The 17,545-nt window shown below is 38.8% G+C and overlaps 1 protein-coding gene across 3 annotated transcripts in view; it reads right to left on the bottom strand.

Moving 5' to 3' along the window:
- The window catches only part of ATF2 (activating transcription factor 2), a 159,638-nt gene that overhangs the window by 36,389 nt on the left and 105,704 nt on the right, over nt 1-17,545 (bottom strand). For all 3 annotated transcript variants that reach the window (XM_089690469.1, XM_089690471.1, XM_089690470.1), the window contains exon 10: nt 16,323-16,529. In XM_089690469.1, the coding sequence (XP_089546595.1) occupies nt 16,323-16,529 (207 nt within the window). The remainder of the gene's footprint in view (nt 1-16,322; nt 16,530-17,545) is intronic.

The following is a 17,545-nucleotide window of genomic DNA, read 5'->3' as shown; positions in this document are numbered from 1 at the left end:
ATACCACCAAAATAAAGCTTTATCTGTCTCAAAAAAATGGTAAAAAATTCATATGGGTACAGTGTTGCATAACCGCGCAATTGTAATTCAAAGTGTGATAGCGCTGAAAGCTGAAAATTGCCCTGGACAGGAAGGGGGTAAAAGTGTCCGGACAGGAAGTGGTTAATCTTAGTTTCATCCGTCCAAAGAATGCTTTTCCAGAACTGGTCTGGTTTTTTAAATGTTTTTTGGGAAAGTCTATTCTGGCTTTTCTATTCTTCAGGCTTATGAATGGTTTGCACCTTGTGGTGAACCCTCTGTATTTGCTCTCATGAAGTCTTCTCTTGATTGTAGAATTTGACAATGATACACCCACCTCCTGTAGAGTGTCCTTCACTTGTCTGGATGTTGTGAATTTTTCTTTACCATAGAGAGGATCCTGCGATCATCCACCACTGTTGTCTTCCATGGATGTCCATGCCTTTTTATGTTGTTGAGCTCACCAGTGCATTCTTCTTTCCTCAGAATGTACCAAACTGTTGATTTGGCCACTCCTAATGTTGCTAACTCTCAGATGGATTTGTTCAGTTTTTAAAGCCTTACAATGGCCTGTTTCACTTCCATGGACAGCTCCTTTGAACGCATGATGTAGGTTCACAGCAATGGATTCCAAATGCAAATACCACACTTTGAATCAATTCCAGACCTTTTACCTGCTTAATTGATGAAGAAATAACGAACGAGTAGCCCACACCTGGCCATGAAACAGCTTTTGATTCAATTGTCCAATTACTTGTGGTCCCTTAAAAAGGGGGGGATTTCTATACTCTTAAGAGCTGTAATTCCTAAACCCTTCCTTCAATTTGGATGTACATACCCTCAAATTAAACCTGAGAGTGTGCACTTTCAGCCCATGTTCATTATATAACTATAGCTTGAACATGTTTTGATAAATACCTTAAATATATAAAATTGTGCCTGTGTCCATACATATATGGACCTAACTATCTTCACTTTTTTGCCAGTAACCTGTTTTTCCTGCCTGATTCCTGATTAATAAGGGGGTTCTTTTTTGCCACCAAAGTGCTCTTTTATAAGGCCATTTTGCAGTGCTTAGCCCAAACGTTATCTGAGTCAGACGCCTATAGCAAAGTGAAGGGGCCGTAAAGGATAAAATAGTATTAACAGACACCCTGCTGTCCCTACTGCTTAATATCCAACTTTGAATCCCCCCTACCTCTTCCTTAACTGGCCCCCACCAGCAATATATTGTGCTTTTACTAAAGCTGGAAAATCTGGTGCAGCTCTGCATAGAAACCAATCAGCTTCCATCAAGCTGATTAGCTGCTATGCACAGCTGCACCAAATTCTGAGTGCTTCCATTTTAGTAAATCTACCCCACTGAGTCCTCATCCTCCTCACAACGAGATGTCATGATGTCAGTGACCCTTTGTGCGCCATTACACAGCGAGTGCAGAGAGCCATGGCGATTCCCGCTAACGGGGACGATCCATGATACCCTACAAGCCTGTCTCCCAGGTTGAATGACACTGGCCACTATTTAACCTAGAAGATGAAAGACCTCTTGTGGCAAAAAGCAGAACTGTCAGAAACAGTGCTGAAGAGGAGGTGGGTATTGCAGCTGCCTTAAAATTTTAATCCTGGCCTGAGGGACATTAAAAAAAAGCCTGGAGCTGTTTTTTAAGTGGGACTTTTAGTTTTAAATGTTTAAAATGAAGAAAAACATGCATAAAGTAAATGTATTTTACTTTAATTGCCCGTATTGAAGAAAACTCATACAGAAATACAGTATAATATTTTAAAAGTGTATTTATGGCCTAAATGACAAGCACACAATGAGGTTACTGCCTTCAGTCTGACTAAATTTGTACTAAACATAGCCATATAGCCACTACTTTCAATGCCTACTTTAGTTTTTTCTAAGTAGTAATTTTAACTAAGAATCCTGAACTAAAGATCACCCATAAATTCCAAGTTGGTTAACACCTTCTGAGCCTGCACAGCACACATTGCAATGCAATTAATACACTGGATTTCAAAGAATACAGATTTTTAATAGGCTTAGCTCCAATGGGTTAACTTTCACATAAAATCTTTATGAGCTGTTGAGAACTGGCTGCAAAGTGAAGGTAAATCATTGCAGAATATGGCAAATGCATTGAAAGTGGAATAGACTGTATAGGCTGAGCAGTAAAACTAATGTATTAAATAATTCAGTATAACCATGGACAGAAACTATTTAATTTACATTTTTGTTTTTTTGCACACATTTTAAAGTCCAACTATTTGCACCTTTCTGGCTGCTTTTGCTGTGTAAAACAGAAGAGCAAGTTTCTAGATACTTGATTATGATTTTTTAATTTATTTGTGGTTGCAAAGGCTCTTGATCACTTGATTATATTTTGTTTGTGACCATGCGCTATTTGTAGAATTGATGTAAATATTAGTGTATTCACAACTGAATGTGGGCAATGGGATACAGATTTTTGACAGACAAACTTTAACCTCCCCCCCTTCCCCCAGCCCCCTCTAACTAACCACTGGTATGAAAAAAAAAATATCCAAACTTACATTTTACTTTCCTGAAGCCACGGTGGAATGAAAGTCCATCTCTCTTCTTCAACCTACTTCATGGGGTCCTTCTTTATGCTATGGTAATTTCCTATTGGTAGAGGCAACACTTCCAGCAGCCAGATCCTCTCTCATAGGCTCCAGAGGCACCAGACCTCACAGGGGAGGTTAGTGGAAGTGCCCAAGGGCATGGTCCACAGGGAAGGAAAATAGCTTGGTTCATACAGGAAACTGCGACTTTGATCCATGACACTGACGGATGACTTAAGCTAAGGTGTTTGGAATCAAGATTGAGGAGTAAGGTAACTCATGCACAATGCACGATTTAAAATTCATTTTTGCTTGGAATTTGGCTTTAAACATTGCCTATTTGTTACAACAAACAGTATATTAGAGATTGTAGGTTTGAGATGCCAGATTCATCGATGGTCTACGTTGCAGTGTACTGTGACTTTGGTTAGGCAGCTATCACACACTGAATGGCATCAGAAAGGCACTTCAGATCAAATCCATTGGCTACCAAGAAAAATAAAAGACCACCACACCAATAGCTGTCCAGGAGTATTTATCAGGGTTCATGGTGTAGGTTAAACTAATTAAAAATTAAGAATAGCTTTGGTTAAATGGAGGTTTCAACAGCTGTTTTCTTCTATGGCTTCTGGACATACACAATAAATATTAAAAATTTGCTGTTTAGTTGACTGGGCCAACAACAGTACCTAAAAACAGTTGTCGTCTGTTGGATTTATTTTAATCTGAAGAATCCTAAAAGCACAGAACTTAAATCCCACACATGAGCCTTTTCATTTTGTCAAGTAGTACAGTCACAAGCAAATAAACATTAATTTAAATTTGATTTAATTCAGATTCATATCTTGGATTGTGCAAAGCAGATCCACTTTTTCACCATGGCTTCTGATGTTTCCTATTGAGGTCCAAAGTTCCTCATATTGTTTGGGGTAGGGGGCTAGTAACAAAGTATATATATTATATTATGACACCATGGCCATGGCTATTTAACTGGTGAGAAGAAATGTGGTAGAGTAAGGTAAGAGCAAAAGAAGATTGTTACACAATGTAGAGTGAACCTATGCCTTGGCCATGAAGGGCAAAAATCAGCAGTCTCATTTTAACCTCTCTATCAAAAGGGATGAGTGGAAAGCCCTGTCTATGCAATGAGCTGATGAGGTTATAGCATGCACAGGGCTATGGACTCCCCATGTGACTGTACTGACTGGTCCAGCACTCACATGGAGTGGGTCACATTCTCTGCCATACCAGATTCTTACTTCAGCTCCTAGCACTCAGTGTAATGACAGGGGAGTGAAGACAAATAAGTATATGCTGAGGAAGGGTAGGCAATTAAAGTAAAACCTGTTGCTTTTCCCTAAATGAGCAACAAGTTTTCAAGCCTACAAACCTGATAAAGATACTGTATCTTTAAAATAGAGAATCTCTACAAAAACATAAGACTGTTAAAACCTAAACCTCTTACAACAAGATCAAGCCACCAAGCTTATAATATTAAGCCTATATTTTTTGTTTCCACCTGGTAACGTGTGGCATAGATGAACTGCCTTTCACCCACGCCAAGCACAATTATAACATTAAGCACAATGTGAGCCAGTCGAAAACTGTTTGTGGTCTCAACTGGCACACGAAAGGCAGACCTCCAAACGTATTACTTTTACTATCAAATGCAACGTAAAAGTAATCATGGGTCATTACTGCCCACTATGCTGATCAGCTCTGCCAGCATGTCAAGTGAAGAGTTATTAAGGAAAGCACAGGATTGATTAATGTGCGCACATAAAGAACGCTTTAATTATTTCTGTGACATTCAATTTTCTTTACAAGTCATTCTGTTCTTCACAGCCGACGGTTTTGCTGTTGGCAGACAAAGACTTTGTTCTCTTGAAATCACCGCCAACGTGGGCATTTTAACCCTTGGTGGCTTGCTAGTTAGACAAAAAACAGAAAATGCTTTATTCAGTAACATTGCTTCCATAAATATTCTATAGCCAGTGTGTGTGCTGTATGCATGAAGAATAGAACTGGAGCTATTCATAAAAGCTGGAAAATAGAGATAATAGGCCTTTTGCTCCTGGGAACCAGTCAGATGTTTGCTTACTTTTTCTAACCTAAAGAAGGTATCTAGTTGGTTGCTAACAGAAATGTCTCAGCTTTCCATTTCTTGGGTTTTTAAAAATCAAGCATTTATGGGTGTAGGGCACTCAGCACACAGATGTCAAGGTAGCACCATTTATTGCAGTAAATGACCATAAATAAGGGCCTCAAATAAGTCATTAGTTATGCTCATCCTGCTTGCTTTCCCACGAGTGCTGCTATGAAGGGAAGGACAGAAGGTGGACATCAAGACACATTCAGGAATGGTTTTACTGTATGTAAAGATAAATGTAATTTGTAAAAGCAATATTCAGCTGCACATCTTTTATATATCTTCCTGGAATTCAGCTTTAAAAGAGTTGATAGGTCTTAAAAGTACAGTTATCCTTAAAAGTACAGTTGGTTATGCACAATATTATTATAGTCTATTACTAGCAGAAGGCATTGGAGGCCATGAGGCTAAATAAATACTTCACACACTTTTCAACACTGCTCCCAAAAACACTTCCCTTTACTTCCTTTGCTCTTTTTTCTGGACTGAATGAAGTCAACAGGAAAACGCCACTCAGGACCCACTGCTGTGGGATTCTAAAAGCCTGAGTGCTGTGGTGATCATTAGTTGTGCCTATGCACATAGGCACAGCGTATGATCACTACATTGCCTGTATTAGGATTATCTCTTATTATCATCTGCTCTAGCAATCTAGCAGCCATAATGCGATATTTTCTGAAATACCTCAATCAAAAAATACCACATTATGGCCATTAGATGGATCATAGATAATAATAATAATAATAATAATAATACAGACAATTTGGTTTTGTTGTATCTGTACAAACGCCAAAGAAATTGGCTCGACAATTTTTTAAATTTATAGAGCCCTTAATGTCCTTAATTGTTTAGATGTCAGTGTTGGCCGGATGCGTTTTTCATGATTTGAACAGGACTCTGGCTACTGACAGTGGTGAACTGTTGTAATAGAAAGGAGTTTTCTTTCCCAGAGCAATGCAGTACAATCCTTCCTCAAGATCAAGAAGAAGCTGTTTAGTAGCTAATGTTCCAACCCCCATCAGACACTGCCATTATCAATGACAAAATGTCCCACAGCAGTGTTTGGGTAACTGGCAGAGGATCTAAGGTAGTTTTCTAAAACTGTCCTTGAGTGCCACCAACACTTCATGCTTTACACATATCTACGGTATGCTGATAATTAAAGTATATTACCGAGACACTCATTACTTTACGTGTTCGAGGACACCTAAAATTCACACTGCCGGAGGATCTTCACAGGTTTGGGAAACACTGATGTGAGACATTATCATTGTGTTTTACCAACTCATTCAACTTTTTAGATTATATCTTTACTGAATAAATGATTTAAACTAGAACTCTAGACAAGAATTTTTTAAAGTTCTGGGAAGCATAAGGAGGGGTTAGAATCTCTTTTGCATTTTTATTCTTGTGTCCTACCAGAATTCCGAATTCCCCTCCCAAAAATTCAAAATTTTTTCAAACTTCAATATTCAGTAACTGTGAATCCTCCTTTTTGTCAATAACCTCAGCTAAATTTTACATTACAAATACCTTGATACTGTGCTGTAGAATATATAGATATACAGTACCTCTATTACCCTAGAGGTTCACATGCCTTTTCAATCAATTATCTTCATTAGATATACCCTTTGTTTTCGGTAAAATGATGTGCAATTAGCTTGTTTAATGAGACTGAATTTTTTGATACGTCATAAATGATATAGATAACACTTTAGAAGCTGTTCTCTCATACAGAAATCTACAAATGTCTTAGGGGTTCACAAATTTTTTTTTTTTCAAACTATACTATAAACTGGTGCTTACATGTTTAACTTCTTGTGACACGTATATTATTAAGCAATGTTTATTTCGTATTAGAAGATAAAAAGCGAGAATATAAAATGTTCATTTGATTGAACATTTGTTTACAGATCTGGGCTAATTAAATAATCTGCCCGTCCCAACTCCCCATCCTTCAAAGAAAAAGTCAAAGTAAAACAAAACTCTTACACAGCTGCAAAAAAATAAAGTATATATAGATGCAAGCCAATGACTTTGTATGTAAGACAAATCTTAATAAAAACATATCAGCATATGGAGAAAGGGGGGAGATTTTTGGTAAACAGAGCCCTTCTGGCAGCCATGTAAAAGAAAGACATGCCAGCTCACTGCCTATTACAACACATTAAGAATACTTTTTCCAGCTTTAGTTCCAGTAAGCGATTTCTCACACATAAGGTGAGCATTGTTTAAATGTGAACACCTGTAGAAATACACACTATACTCAAAAGGGTACATCAGTGTATGGTTTCCATAAGGGTTCTCCAATAAATAAATATCTGGAATGCATACCCCATTACAGCAATTCCACCCAAGTGACCTCAGTACAAGGCGATCACTACAAATCAAACTAATTCAAATTCCTAATTGTAGCATCTTATATCAAATATAATTACATATTTAACTGATTATTAGGTAAAATGAACCAATGAGTCATATAACTTGCCTTGCTGCAAAATAAGAAAGAGACTAAACAAGGCATATATGCCAGATTAGGAATGACAGGGTTAATATAAGGCAGTCTCTTAAGTAACCATATGGCTCTTACATGATTTCCACATTGTGCTAGAATTTTTATTGGCAACAGCTTGTCTGTGTTTCTCCTTAAGGTTTGTTCTGCCTGAAAACCGCAAGGTTTAAATTAAAAGTCCTAAGTTCTCTTAAGAATTTACCAGCCTCCCAAGATGATCATGTGTTATGAGAACAGATTTCTATGTCTCCTGAGCTATATCCTTAGAGTCTAATACTCAAGGTCTGGTATATACTGTCCTAATGTTCCTATAATGGGTGATGCTGCAGGAACCAACTGATGAAACTGGAAAATGATAAAGCTAGAAGGGGCTCTGGCACTATTGAATATTTATATTTAGGCCTCATTCACAAAGGTCTATTGTTCCATACAACCATGCAAAAGGCCGTCTTTACCTGCACAGGAGGAACCGGTGTTCCCTGCAGCTGTGTGTCAGCAGCCTGTACGAATCAATGACAGGCAGACAGTTGCGTGGATCTCCAACTGCATTCCTGACTATGGGTATTTATGAAAGATGAATGCACAGATCTGCCATTGATTTGAACAGGATACCTGCACATTGTTGCTCGGAACACCTGTGCCTCCTCTGCAGGTACAGGTGATATATAATCTATAATCTTAAAGTGTAAGTTCAGTCAAAATTTAAGGCTAAACCTACTTCCACCCCCATTCTAAGACTATTCTATCTACCCCGTAAAAGAATAGATGCCTATACTTCCCTATTCTGAAGCCTCCGGTCACATGATCGGCTGTCAGTGGCGGCTTCAGCTGCTGCTGGAGAGATCATGTGACCGAACTGGAGCGGTTTCAGAATAGGTAAGTATACTCTTTTCTTTTATGGGGTAGTTAGAATAGTCTTAGAATGGAGGTGGGAGTAGGTTTAGCCTTAGGTAGAGTTTCATTGAACTTACACTTTAAGGCTGCATTCACACCTAGGCGTCACATTGCGGTTTTTTTTAAGCGTTTATCTTAGCAGAATTGCACATTTTTGCAGCTTTTGTCAGTAATTTTTAGAGGCGTTTTCAACTAGGCATTTGGAGTGCTGCTGAAAAAGGGGCAAAGAGCTGCTCTTTGAGCAGAAACCGCGCAACAAAGTACTTAAAAAACCGTTACAAAGCGCTCATGACGTGCTTTTCAGACGTTTCCACTGAAGTCTATAAGCACAAAAACGCTTAATTCTGCCTGAAAAGTAGCTTTTTTATTTTTTTGAGCAACATGTATTCTGCTACAAGCAACAGGACGCTCAGATGTGAACAAGAGCTATTGATAACTACAGGTTTTTGCTTGTTGAGTGTTTTTGAGCTTCGAGCTACGAAATGCTCAAGTGTGAACAGGGTCTTAAGTTTTAGCTTTATAAATGTAAGCTATTTTTTAAATGCACCTGCTGTCAGCAAAATTCCTATTTTTTTGTACAAAATAGCCTCATTTAATAAATTATCTCACAAACCTTATGACCTATGCAAGAATCATATGCATCCCAATTTAACAACAGTAATTAGTATAGAAGCTGGAACCCCCCAATTGGTAATATATATATATATATATATATATATATATATATATATATATATACACATACACACACATTTACAGTGCTCAGCATAAATTAGTGCACCCCTTTTGAAAAGTAAGATTTTAATCAATATCTCAATGAACAATTTCCAAAATTGACAAAACTATAGTTTTTGAGTTCTATAGCTCATTACATGAAAGTAAGGTTAATAATATAACTTAGATTACAAAATCTTCAGTTTTACTCAAATTAGTTGATGCAAAAATGAATCCACCCCACAACAAAAACTACTACATCTAGTATTTTGTATGACTTCCATGATTTGTAAGGACAGCACCAGGTTTTCTTTGTAAAGTAACACCCTTTTATAACCAACTGTCTGCTGGACACCTGTTTAATGAATAAATAGACTCACCTGTAGTTGAATTCTTGTTAATTAGGATTTTGTTGCGTAAAATTTAGTTTTGCCCCTAAGGGCTCGTTCACACTAGGCTGTTTTACCAACGCTTGCCAAAGGCCCCTATAGCGTTTGGCAAGCGTTGGTCCGGCGTTTGTGGAGCAATTTATAACGCTTGGCAAACGCTCGGCAAATGCCGCATGCGTGGTTTAGCGGCGGTTGCTAGGCGTTTGCCGAGCATTAATAACGCCCCACAAACGCCTATAATGCAGTTTGAGTGGTGTTACCGCTCCGCAAACGCCCCTCAACCGCGTCGCAACCGCACTGCAAACGCCGGCCGGGCGTTTGCGAAGCGGCACCATAGACGAGAATAGGAGGCTTCAACGCCTCCTGACTCGACCAGAGGCGTCCGTTTTGCCGCGACGCAAACGCTCCCGTTAGAACAGCACCATGTGCTGTAATGTGCAGAATTGGCAGAGGCATTTGGGAAGCGGTAAAAACGCTTCCCAAACGCCTCTCTGCCGCCTGCACACAACGCTAGTGTGAACGTAGCCTAAGACTTTCATTGGGGTGTATTTATTTTTGCAACATGGTCTTGAATGAATTTGTTAGGAAATATACTTTTTTGTGTGTGCAAATTTACAAATCTTGTTTGCAATCAATGGCCTGCATTTGTGGGAGTATTTTGTAGTATAGTGTCCCCTAGAAAATGTAGATTCTGAGAGTAAAGTAAAGGTCTTCTGACAAATCTGTTGGGGTGTATGTATGTATGTATGTATGTATGTATGTATGTATGTATGTGTATATATATATATATATATATATGTGTATATATATATATATATATATATATATATATATATATATATATATATATATATAAATAAATAAAACTATTGCCTGCAAAAAAGATTTGTAATTATATTCAGCCACTACTGGTATTCCGGTACCACTGTCAGACCGCAATTCTGACATAGCAAGGTCAGACCTCAATTCTCTCTTGTTATGGTTAAATATTACAACTTAATTATTGATCTTTCCCCAGTCTTTTCATTAGTCTGTGAAGCAACATCAGGAGATTTGAGCCATCAGTCTGCTTTCTCCTCATGTCAGCAAGCCCCCAATCTAAGATTTACAGCACTGTGCAATGAAGTAGCACAGCTTACTTGCTTAAATTGTTGTTCCTCTGTCTTCTAGTCCTATTAGCACCATTCAGGGAATTAGAGCTAATATGTAGAAAGATTTAGGAACTTATACTAGCTTTTTTTTTTTAATGACTTTTAATGCATATATAACTGGACAAAATGATGATCTTTATAACTGTCTAGAGCAGCCTTTCTCAACCAGGGTGCCCAGACATCCTGGGTGCCTTGATTTTTCTTCAGGGGTGCCTTGGCAAAATTTCTAAAAATTGCCCAAAACATGTATACAAGCCAGGGGGTGGAACAAGCCTGCCTTTTAGTTACACAAAGCCACAGGTTTTCATTGTGCACCATTACAACCTTTTACCTGCCAACGTCCTAACAACCAATGACATCAGCAGTTGATAAGAAGGATGTCAGCTGCCTGCACAGTATCCTAGTTTGACCCTCCCCTGCTCCTCTCCATCAGTGCTGGGGTCACATTAGCTCAGTGATGGAGAAAAACAGAGAGAGAAGAGAAACATTGGAATACTAGTCAGTACCAGTGTGCAAAAGTGTATTTGCTTTGGAAGAATAAATCCCCTCTAACGTTGGGTGTCCTACATGTGTGGATTTTGCTGTCTTATATAAAACTATTAGAATGGTTTTTCACATTTTAGAATAGGGTGCCTCAAGACTCTCTATAATTTTAAAGGGTGCCTCAGGACTGTCCATAATTTTAAAGGGTGCCTTCACTGAAAAAAGGTTGAAAAACACTGGTCTAGCGTACAGCTTTCAGTTTTACATCTGTATTCTAGGAAGATATAAAAGCCACAAATGAACATGTTGCAGTGCTTGTACAGCAAAACTCAGAGAGGGGGACACTAAAGCAGCAGAAGAAGTTTGCAGGGTGTGTGCAGTGTAAGGAGAATGCTGACAGAAGCTGGGATCAGAGCAACGGCAACAAGAGTTCATCAGTGTGCTGCTTCTTGTTTTACTGTCCAGTCACAAGGTGGGGAATAGGGAAGAGACCTGTAAGCGACTGTTAATATGCAGCAGAGAAAGAGAAGGTCTCCTCTGCCAGGCTGTACTGTGCTGTGTAGCAAAGTTGTGTAAACCTAAGGACTGAATGGCCAAAAATATAAATCTATTGACAGGTAAAACAGCTCTCATATATTGTATGTATGTCGTGTATTTTGCAGTTTGTCTCGAGTTCAGCTTTAATGCAAGGACTTCTGGATCTTACATTTAATTAAAAAAAATTGTTCCTGGACATTGTTGGATATTATGCAACTCATTCTTTCTCAATTCAATTCAATTTCCCCTTTAATATTTTAATACGTTTTTTTCTCTTTTAGCTGTCAAAACTATATATAAAGTTTGTTGATGCAAGACCATGTTATAAAAGAGAAAAAAGACTGTTTAATGAACCAAAGATGTCTTTGATTATAAATCTGGCTATCGTAACTTCAGAAACGTTCAATTATATTTATCTGCACAAGAAACAATAGAATAAAAGTGTGAATTATTCAAATAAAATTCATACAAAAAAAAATCCAAATGGTTATATTTCCCTTCTTTGCGTACAAACGTCTGCGATAACACAGCAGCATGACGGCACAATGAATTCCATGAAATGATTAAAGCATCAGTGTTTTATAGCATCCCTAAGAGGCATCTCTCTGTTTGCTTTCAGGATTGGAATATGTTTCATTTAATGAATGGAATAAACTACGCGGGTTTTAATTGCCTTGAAAAATCCTTTCAAGTACACTTGTCACTATCTGTGTGTGAAGATGTTGTTCCTTCCTTGGCAATGCCCCAAAATAAGTTGCAGCTGGTTATGGCTTGAATTAACATAATGATCCCCTATCCAAACTACAGCTTGGGGAACACAGAAGGCTACAAATACACATACAGCTGAAATGACAACTGTCATCAGCACTGCCGTCTAATTGTAAGATTCATCATGTAAGGCATTTCATGAAACTGCAGACCATTTAGGTAATGCAAACTTTTGCAATAAAGTTTATAGTTCCAAAATGTCACTAGATAACATTAAATCTGTTTTTTTCTTCTTCGATGTATCTGGTGATTTTACAGCTAACCTTAAAAGATGGGTATGATTTTAATACAATATTATAGGGCTACTATACTTAAAGTAGAACTATAGGCACATTTTGTTTTTCATTCTGGACTGAGTAAAGGAGGGCTATAACCCCCGTAAGGTTTTTCTTTGCCATTTTTGTCCCATTGGGGAGCTTTACAATCACTTCCTGTCTCAAAGTCAAACAGGAAGTGAGAGGAAATCCCTGCAAATTAAGGTAATTTCTTGGGGACCCCAATGTCACCAGAACTAGTGTACTTATTGGAACATTTCACCTCTACTACTTTCTTTTCTGGGGACAACCCAAAATCTTGGATTTTATTTTTTTTTCACGTTTGATGATGATGGTAAACAGGACAAACAGAGAGGGTGAATTTCCCTAACGGGGGCACAGACAGCAATAAAAACTGACAGGTATTCTAGTCCATCTCCCCTTTAGCCAAAACTAACAAAACAAATTACATGTAGTTATGCTTTAAATTACATAATATTCATTAATGTTCAGTTCTTAAAAGTTAATGGAAACCCATACTCAACTATTAATATAAAGCTCTGATAAATAAAAAGTAATAAAAGAGGTGAAACACTTATGTTTCCTAGCAAAATGTTGCTCCAGACAGATCCCCGTGCTGGTCATGTGGCCAGGAACCTAGGCTTGATTACATGATCTCTGTGGAAGAGAAGAGCCTAAACTTTGACCATGTATTTAAACAGAGATCACATTAAGTAGGCCTAGGCTTTTTGTCATTTGAACAACCTTTCAATCATTGTTTGAGTATCTCTCCCAGCTAGGTGTTTTTTGGCCAAAAATAAAAAAAAATCCCCCCTCCAACTCCACTTTTACCCGTTCACATAAAAAGCCCCTTCCTAAGTCCCTTTAAACGTACCTAAATTCACAATCATATGATCCTCTGCTAAACCTTATTTTTCAGGAGTGAAGACTGGTGATCTACTACTGCAGTTTGTCCCCTCTTCTGACTGTGCTTTATGTGACATCACATCACCAACCTGCCACTAAACTATAGAGGACCTTGTGCCAATGGACTGAATGGCAAGTGTCCTCCTCTCTCATCAACATACTAATTACATTTTTAAATAAAACCTGAATTACATATGTTATTTCAAATCCAGTGATCCTCCTTAGGTCTCTGTATGTCTTGTTGCAATGAAAGAAGCTCATGGCTGGTGGTAGAGGACAACAGGGAGCTATACAAAGCTTCCTGAAAATAGAAAGCTATGGCAGCACCCACATGTGATGGTGAACATTGTTGAAGGAACTGAAATACAATAAATGAAAGGGGTGAGCCAGGGACAGTCAAGCTGGAGAGGAAAACTAGTCGGAAGATGCTGGACATTGTCCAGCCAGGAAATTAAGGCTCCATTTACATCTGTGAGCTGTTAATGGCACCTCAAATGCAGCCTGTGTTTTTTTGAGTGTGACAAATGCAGTATAAAGAGGAGTAAAAAAACACATTCAAATGAATCAGTTGCCCTATGCGTGTTGCCCAAAAACATGCTAAAAAAAAAAAAACCACAGTCAGGTTTGGAGGTTTGAAGGGGCCTGAGAAGACTGTCTGACTTCCTGCAGCTTCTAACGTACATTGTGAGATGTTTAAAGTGTCCAGTGCAGTAAGTCATTTCAGTACAGAAGAGTTTGCACAACTGTGCAAGACTAAAAAGGTAAGACTAAAGAAGTTCAGCTCTAACTCAGCTATAAGTTAACTGATAATAAGCAAAGATTTCCACTAACTTTTTACCCATGACACCAGGACATGAGGGTCAATAGGAAAGGAAGAGGTAGACAGTAGAGATGAGACTGGGCAAACTTCACACGCATCTCTACCTGAACTTCTTTTTAACTATAATGAGCTGCGGGCCAGGTCATTCCAACCCAACAGCTCTTTGTTTGCATGAGCTGCAGGGTGGGAAAGACAAATTACCTAACCCGCAGTTCATTGGACTAAAAAAAATAAAGCACGAGTTCGGGTAGATATGAGTTCAGAGAATGCCTATACTCGTCTCTAGCTGACCCAATAAAGCCTTTTCAAATGCTGCTATAAAAAAAGTATTTTTGTTGCGGTTTCTGTCCCCACTGGAATGATTTTCCATCACTTCCTGTTCGCCTGACCCCTTGTCACAGCACCCTTTTCCCATTTATACAATCAGTATTGGGGCTGGGACTGACATTGTGACTTTGACTGCTGACACACAGGTGATTAGACTCCTAGCCAGCAGCACAATTGCTGAAAAAATCTGCCTGTGTGTTTCTATGAAAAAGCTCCCTCCGTAGCTATACGCTGCAAGATGCTAAATCTTCCCTAAAACATTAGGGAGCAACATCTCACTGCCTCAGCTTCAGAAGGAGCAATTCCATAAGGACAATATAGGCAGCCTCCTAGCAATCATGCCACTGTTGATTTTGACAAATTGTCAGCAGCAGGATTGTTAGCAGCAGAGTTACCCATATGTCATAAGCCTAAGTATTACCAAAAAAATTACACTTTGTAGTTACATTGTTTATGGTTATACACTTTGTATTTGTTTTATTGTACAGATGGGGAAATGGAGTGCTATTTAGCCATTACACATCTAAATATGTGCACTGTTAATATTTATAAACAGCAGCTTTGGTGTTATCGTCATATGATAACTTGAGTCTCTGTCTATTCAGATCTTATTGAAGGTAGGATTAGAGAACATTGAACTGTGGAAGTTGTCAGAAGCGCCTACACCAGTCAGCCACAACATTATGACCACTGAGAGGTAAAGTGAATAACATTGATTATCTCATTACAATGGTATCTGAAAGTCATTGGGATTTATTAGGCAGAAAATAAATATGTTTTCCCTGATGCTGATGCGTTGAATACAGAAAAAATCACAGTCTGTCGTGTATGGGGCTGAGTAGCCGCAGAGCACTCACAGTGCCCATACTGACCTGTGTCCATGGCCAAAAGCACCTACAATGGGCATACGAGCATCAGAGCTGGACCAGGGAGCAATGTAAGAAAGTTCCCGTCTGATGAATCATGTTTTTTTTTTTTTTAACATCATGTGGATGGCCAGGTGTGTGCGCATCTCTAACCTGGGGAAGAGAAGAAGGTAAGCCGAAGGAGGCAGTGTGATGCTTTGAGTAATGTTCTGTTGACATGTACCACCTACCTAAATATTGTTGCTGACAAAGTACACCATTTTATGAAAATGGTATTCCCTGACGGCAGTGGCTTCTTTCAGCAGCATAATGTGCCCTGCCACACTGCAAAAATGCTTTAAGAATGGTTTGAGGAACACAACAATGAGTTTGAGGTGTTTACTTGACCCCATAGTCTCCAGATCTCAATCCAATCGAGAATTAGTGGTATATGCTGGGAAAACAAGTCTGATCCATGGAATACCCACCTTTCAACTTACGGAACTTAAAGGATCTGCTATTGCCGGCTTGCTGACAGATACCACAGCAAGCCTTCAGAGGTCTAGTGACATCCATGCTTCGACAGGTCACAGCCGTTTCAAAGGCAAAAGGGGGACCTACTTATTATTAGATGGGTAGTCACAAAGTTATGGCTGATCAGTGTATATTTTTACATATCAGACCAAAATTTAGAAACTTGCAGGTCTTATAAGATTAAAAAACAGCCAAGGCAAAAAATCCAAATATTTCACCTTACAAAATTTTGAAATATACCCGTTCCTACTATTATTCTACAACACCATAGTTACATTGTCCATCATAGCTGTGTGCTATCGAGAACCGGTGTGTAAATATTAGTTATTGTCATCACACTTCATACATGATATTGTCTCATTTTTGGGGCTCACAAGTTATGATACTGCCTAAAACACTTTTATTTAAGTCTGTTACCTGTAGCTGTACATTAAATGAACTTAGGTCCTCTGCTTTCTTTTCCAAGGACTGCACCCACACTTTCCTCTTCTGCCTGCACCTGGAAGCGGCTGCACGGTTCCGTTCTAGAAATTTCCTCCTCTTCTCATCTGGGTCATCGCTTGCTGCTTTTCTCCGGCGCCCCCCTGTGCTTTGTGTTTGTGGTGCAGGGGGAGCTGGAGATGCCTAGAAAAACAAGGGCAAAGTAGTTGATCTCTCACTGATCTGTATCAAAAACTTATCCAAACAGCAAACTGACTGAGACGCTGTAAAGAGAAAAGGAAACTTTAAACAAGTTCTACAACAGCTGGTGAAGTAATCTCCCAGAACAGCCTTCTGTTCAGTAAATGCAGAGGAAGTACACGGAACAGAAGTATAAAATCGCTCTTTCATTGCTGAAAAGCAGCATGTGCCATTTCAGACACCATAAAGCAACAGTAACACATACGAATCACAATTGTTCCAATACATCTCAACAACATGTACTGTAACTACTAAAAAAATATTTTAGAAACTCTCAAAGGAAATATGATATCCATATATTAAACCAACAATCAAAACACAGTTATTAAAGGAATGCATAATCTTTTTCAATTATTTGTAGACATAATAAAGGTAAATTAATGGATATCCATTTGTGGTAAATTGTTTTATCAACGTATTTTTTTTTTCTTAATGGCTCAACTCCTGGCTAAACAAATATAGTCTAAATATAGAGGCATGTGAGACTTCGCGCGATTTATGTATTTCTTCCAGATCTGTGCAATAATCCAGTTTCCTGTAATGCAGACCAGTCACTGCAGCTCTCTCTCCTTGTGCAGGGTGACTGGGCTTTTATCTGCCCCCGTTGTTTTCTGCAGGCAGACTGCATTAGGAGGTTCAAATAGACATGTAGAGAAATGTCATTTTCCCAAGCCTGTATAAAATATCCCCCCCCCACACACCCGCCGCCTGTAGAATATTCCTTCACCTCTGGAACGCCAGGTGCTGACCAGAAGGAGTCCAACTATGCTCCAAAAATTCAGCAGGAAAGCAGGAAGTCACAAACCAATGATGTCAGACCACTGCTCAGCATGGGACCTGACAGTTAATGATCACTATATTGGCGGTGCCTACTACATCAATTTCCAGTTTATAGGGAGATCCCACAGGTATGGTACATGCAAACTTACGTTGATCCAAGCTAGACTATGCAAAAAATT

Source organism: Staurois parvus, unplaced genomic scaffold, assembly GCF_062004578.1.
Source record: "Staurois parvus isolate SC_StPar_1 unplaced genomic scaffold, SC_StPar_1.0 ptg000530l, whole genome shotgun sequence".
Classification (NCBI taxonomy): domain Eukaryota; kingdom Metazoa; phylum Chordata; class Amphibia; order Anura; family Ranidae; genus Staurois; species Staurois parvus.
This window is presented reverse-complemented; position numbering and strand designations above follow the sequence as displayed.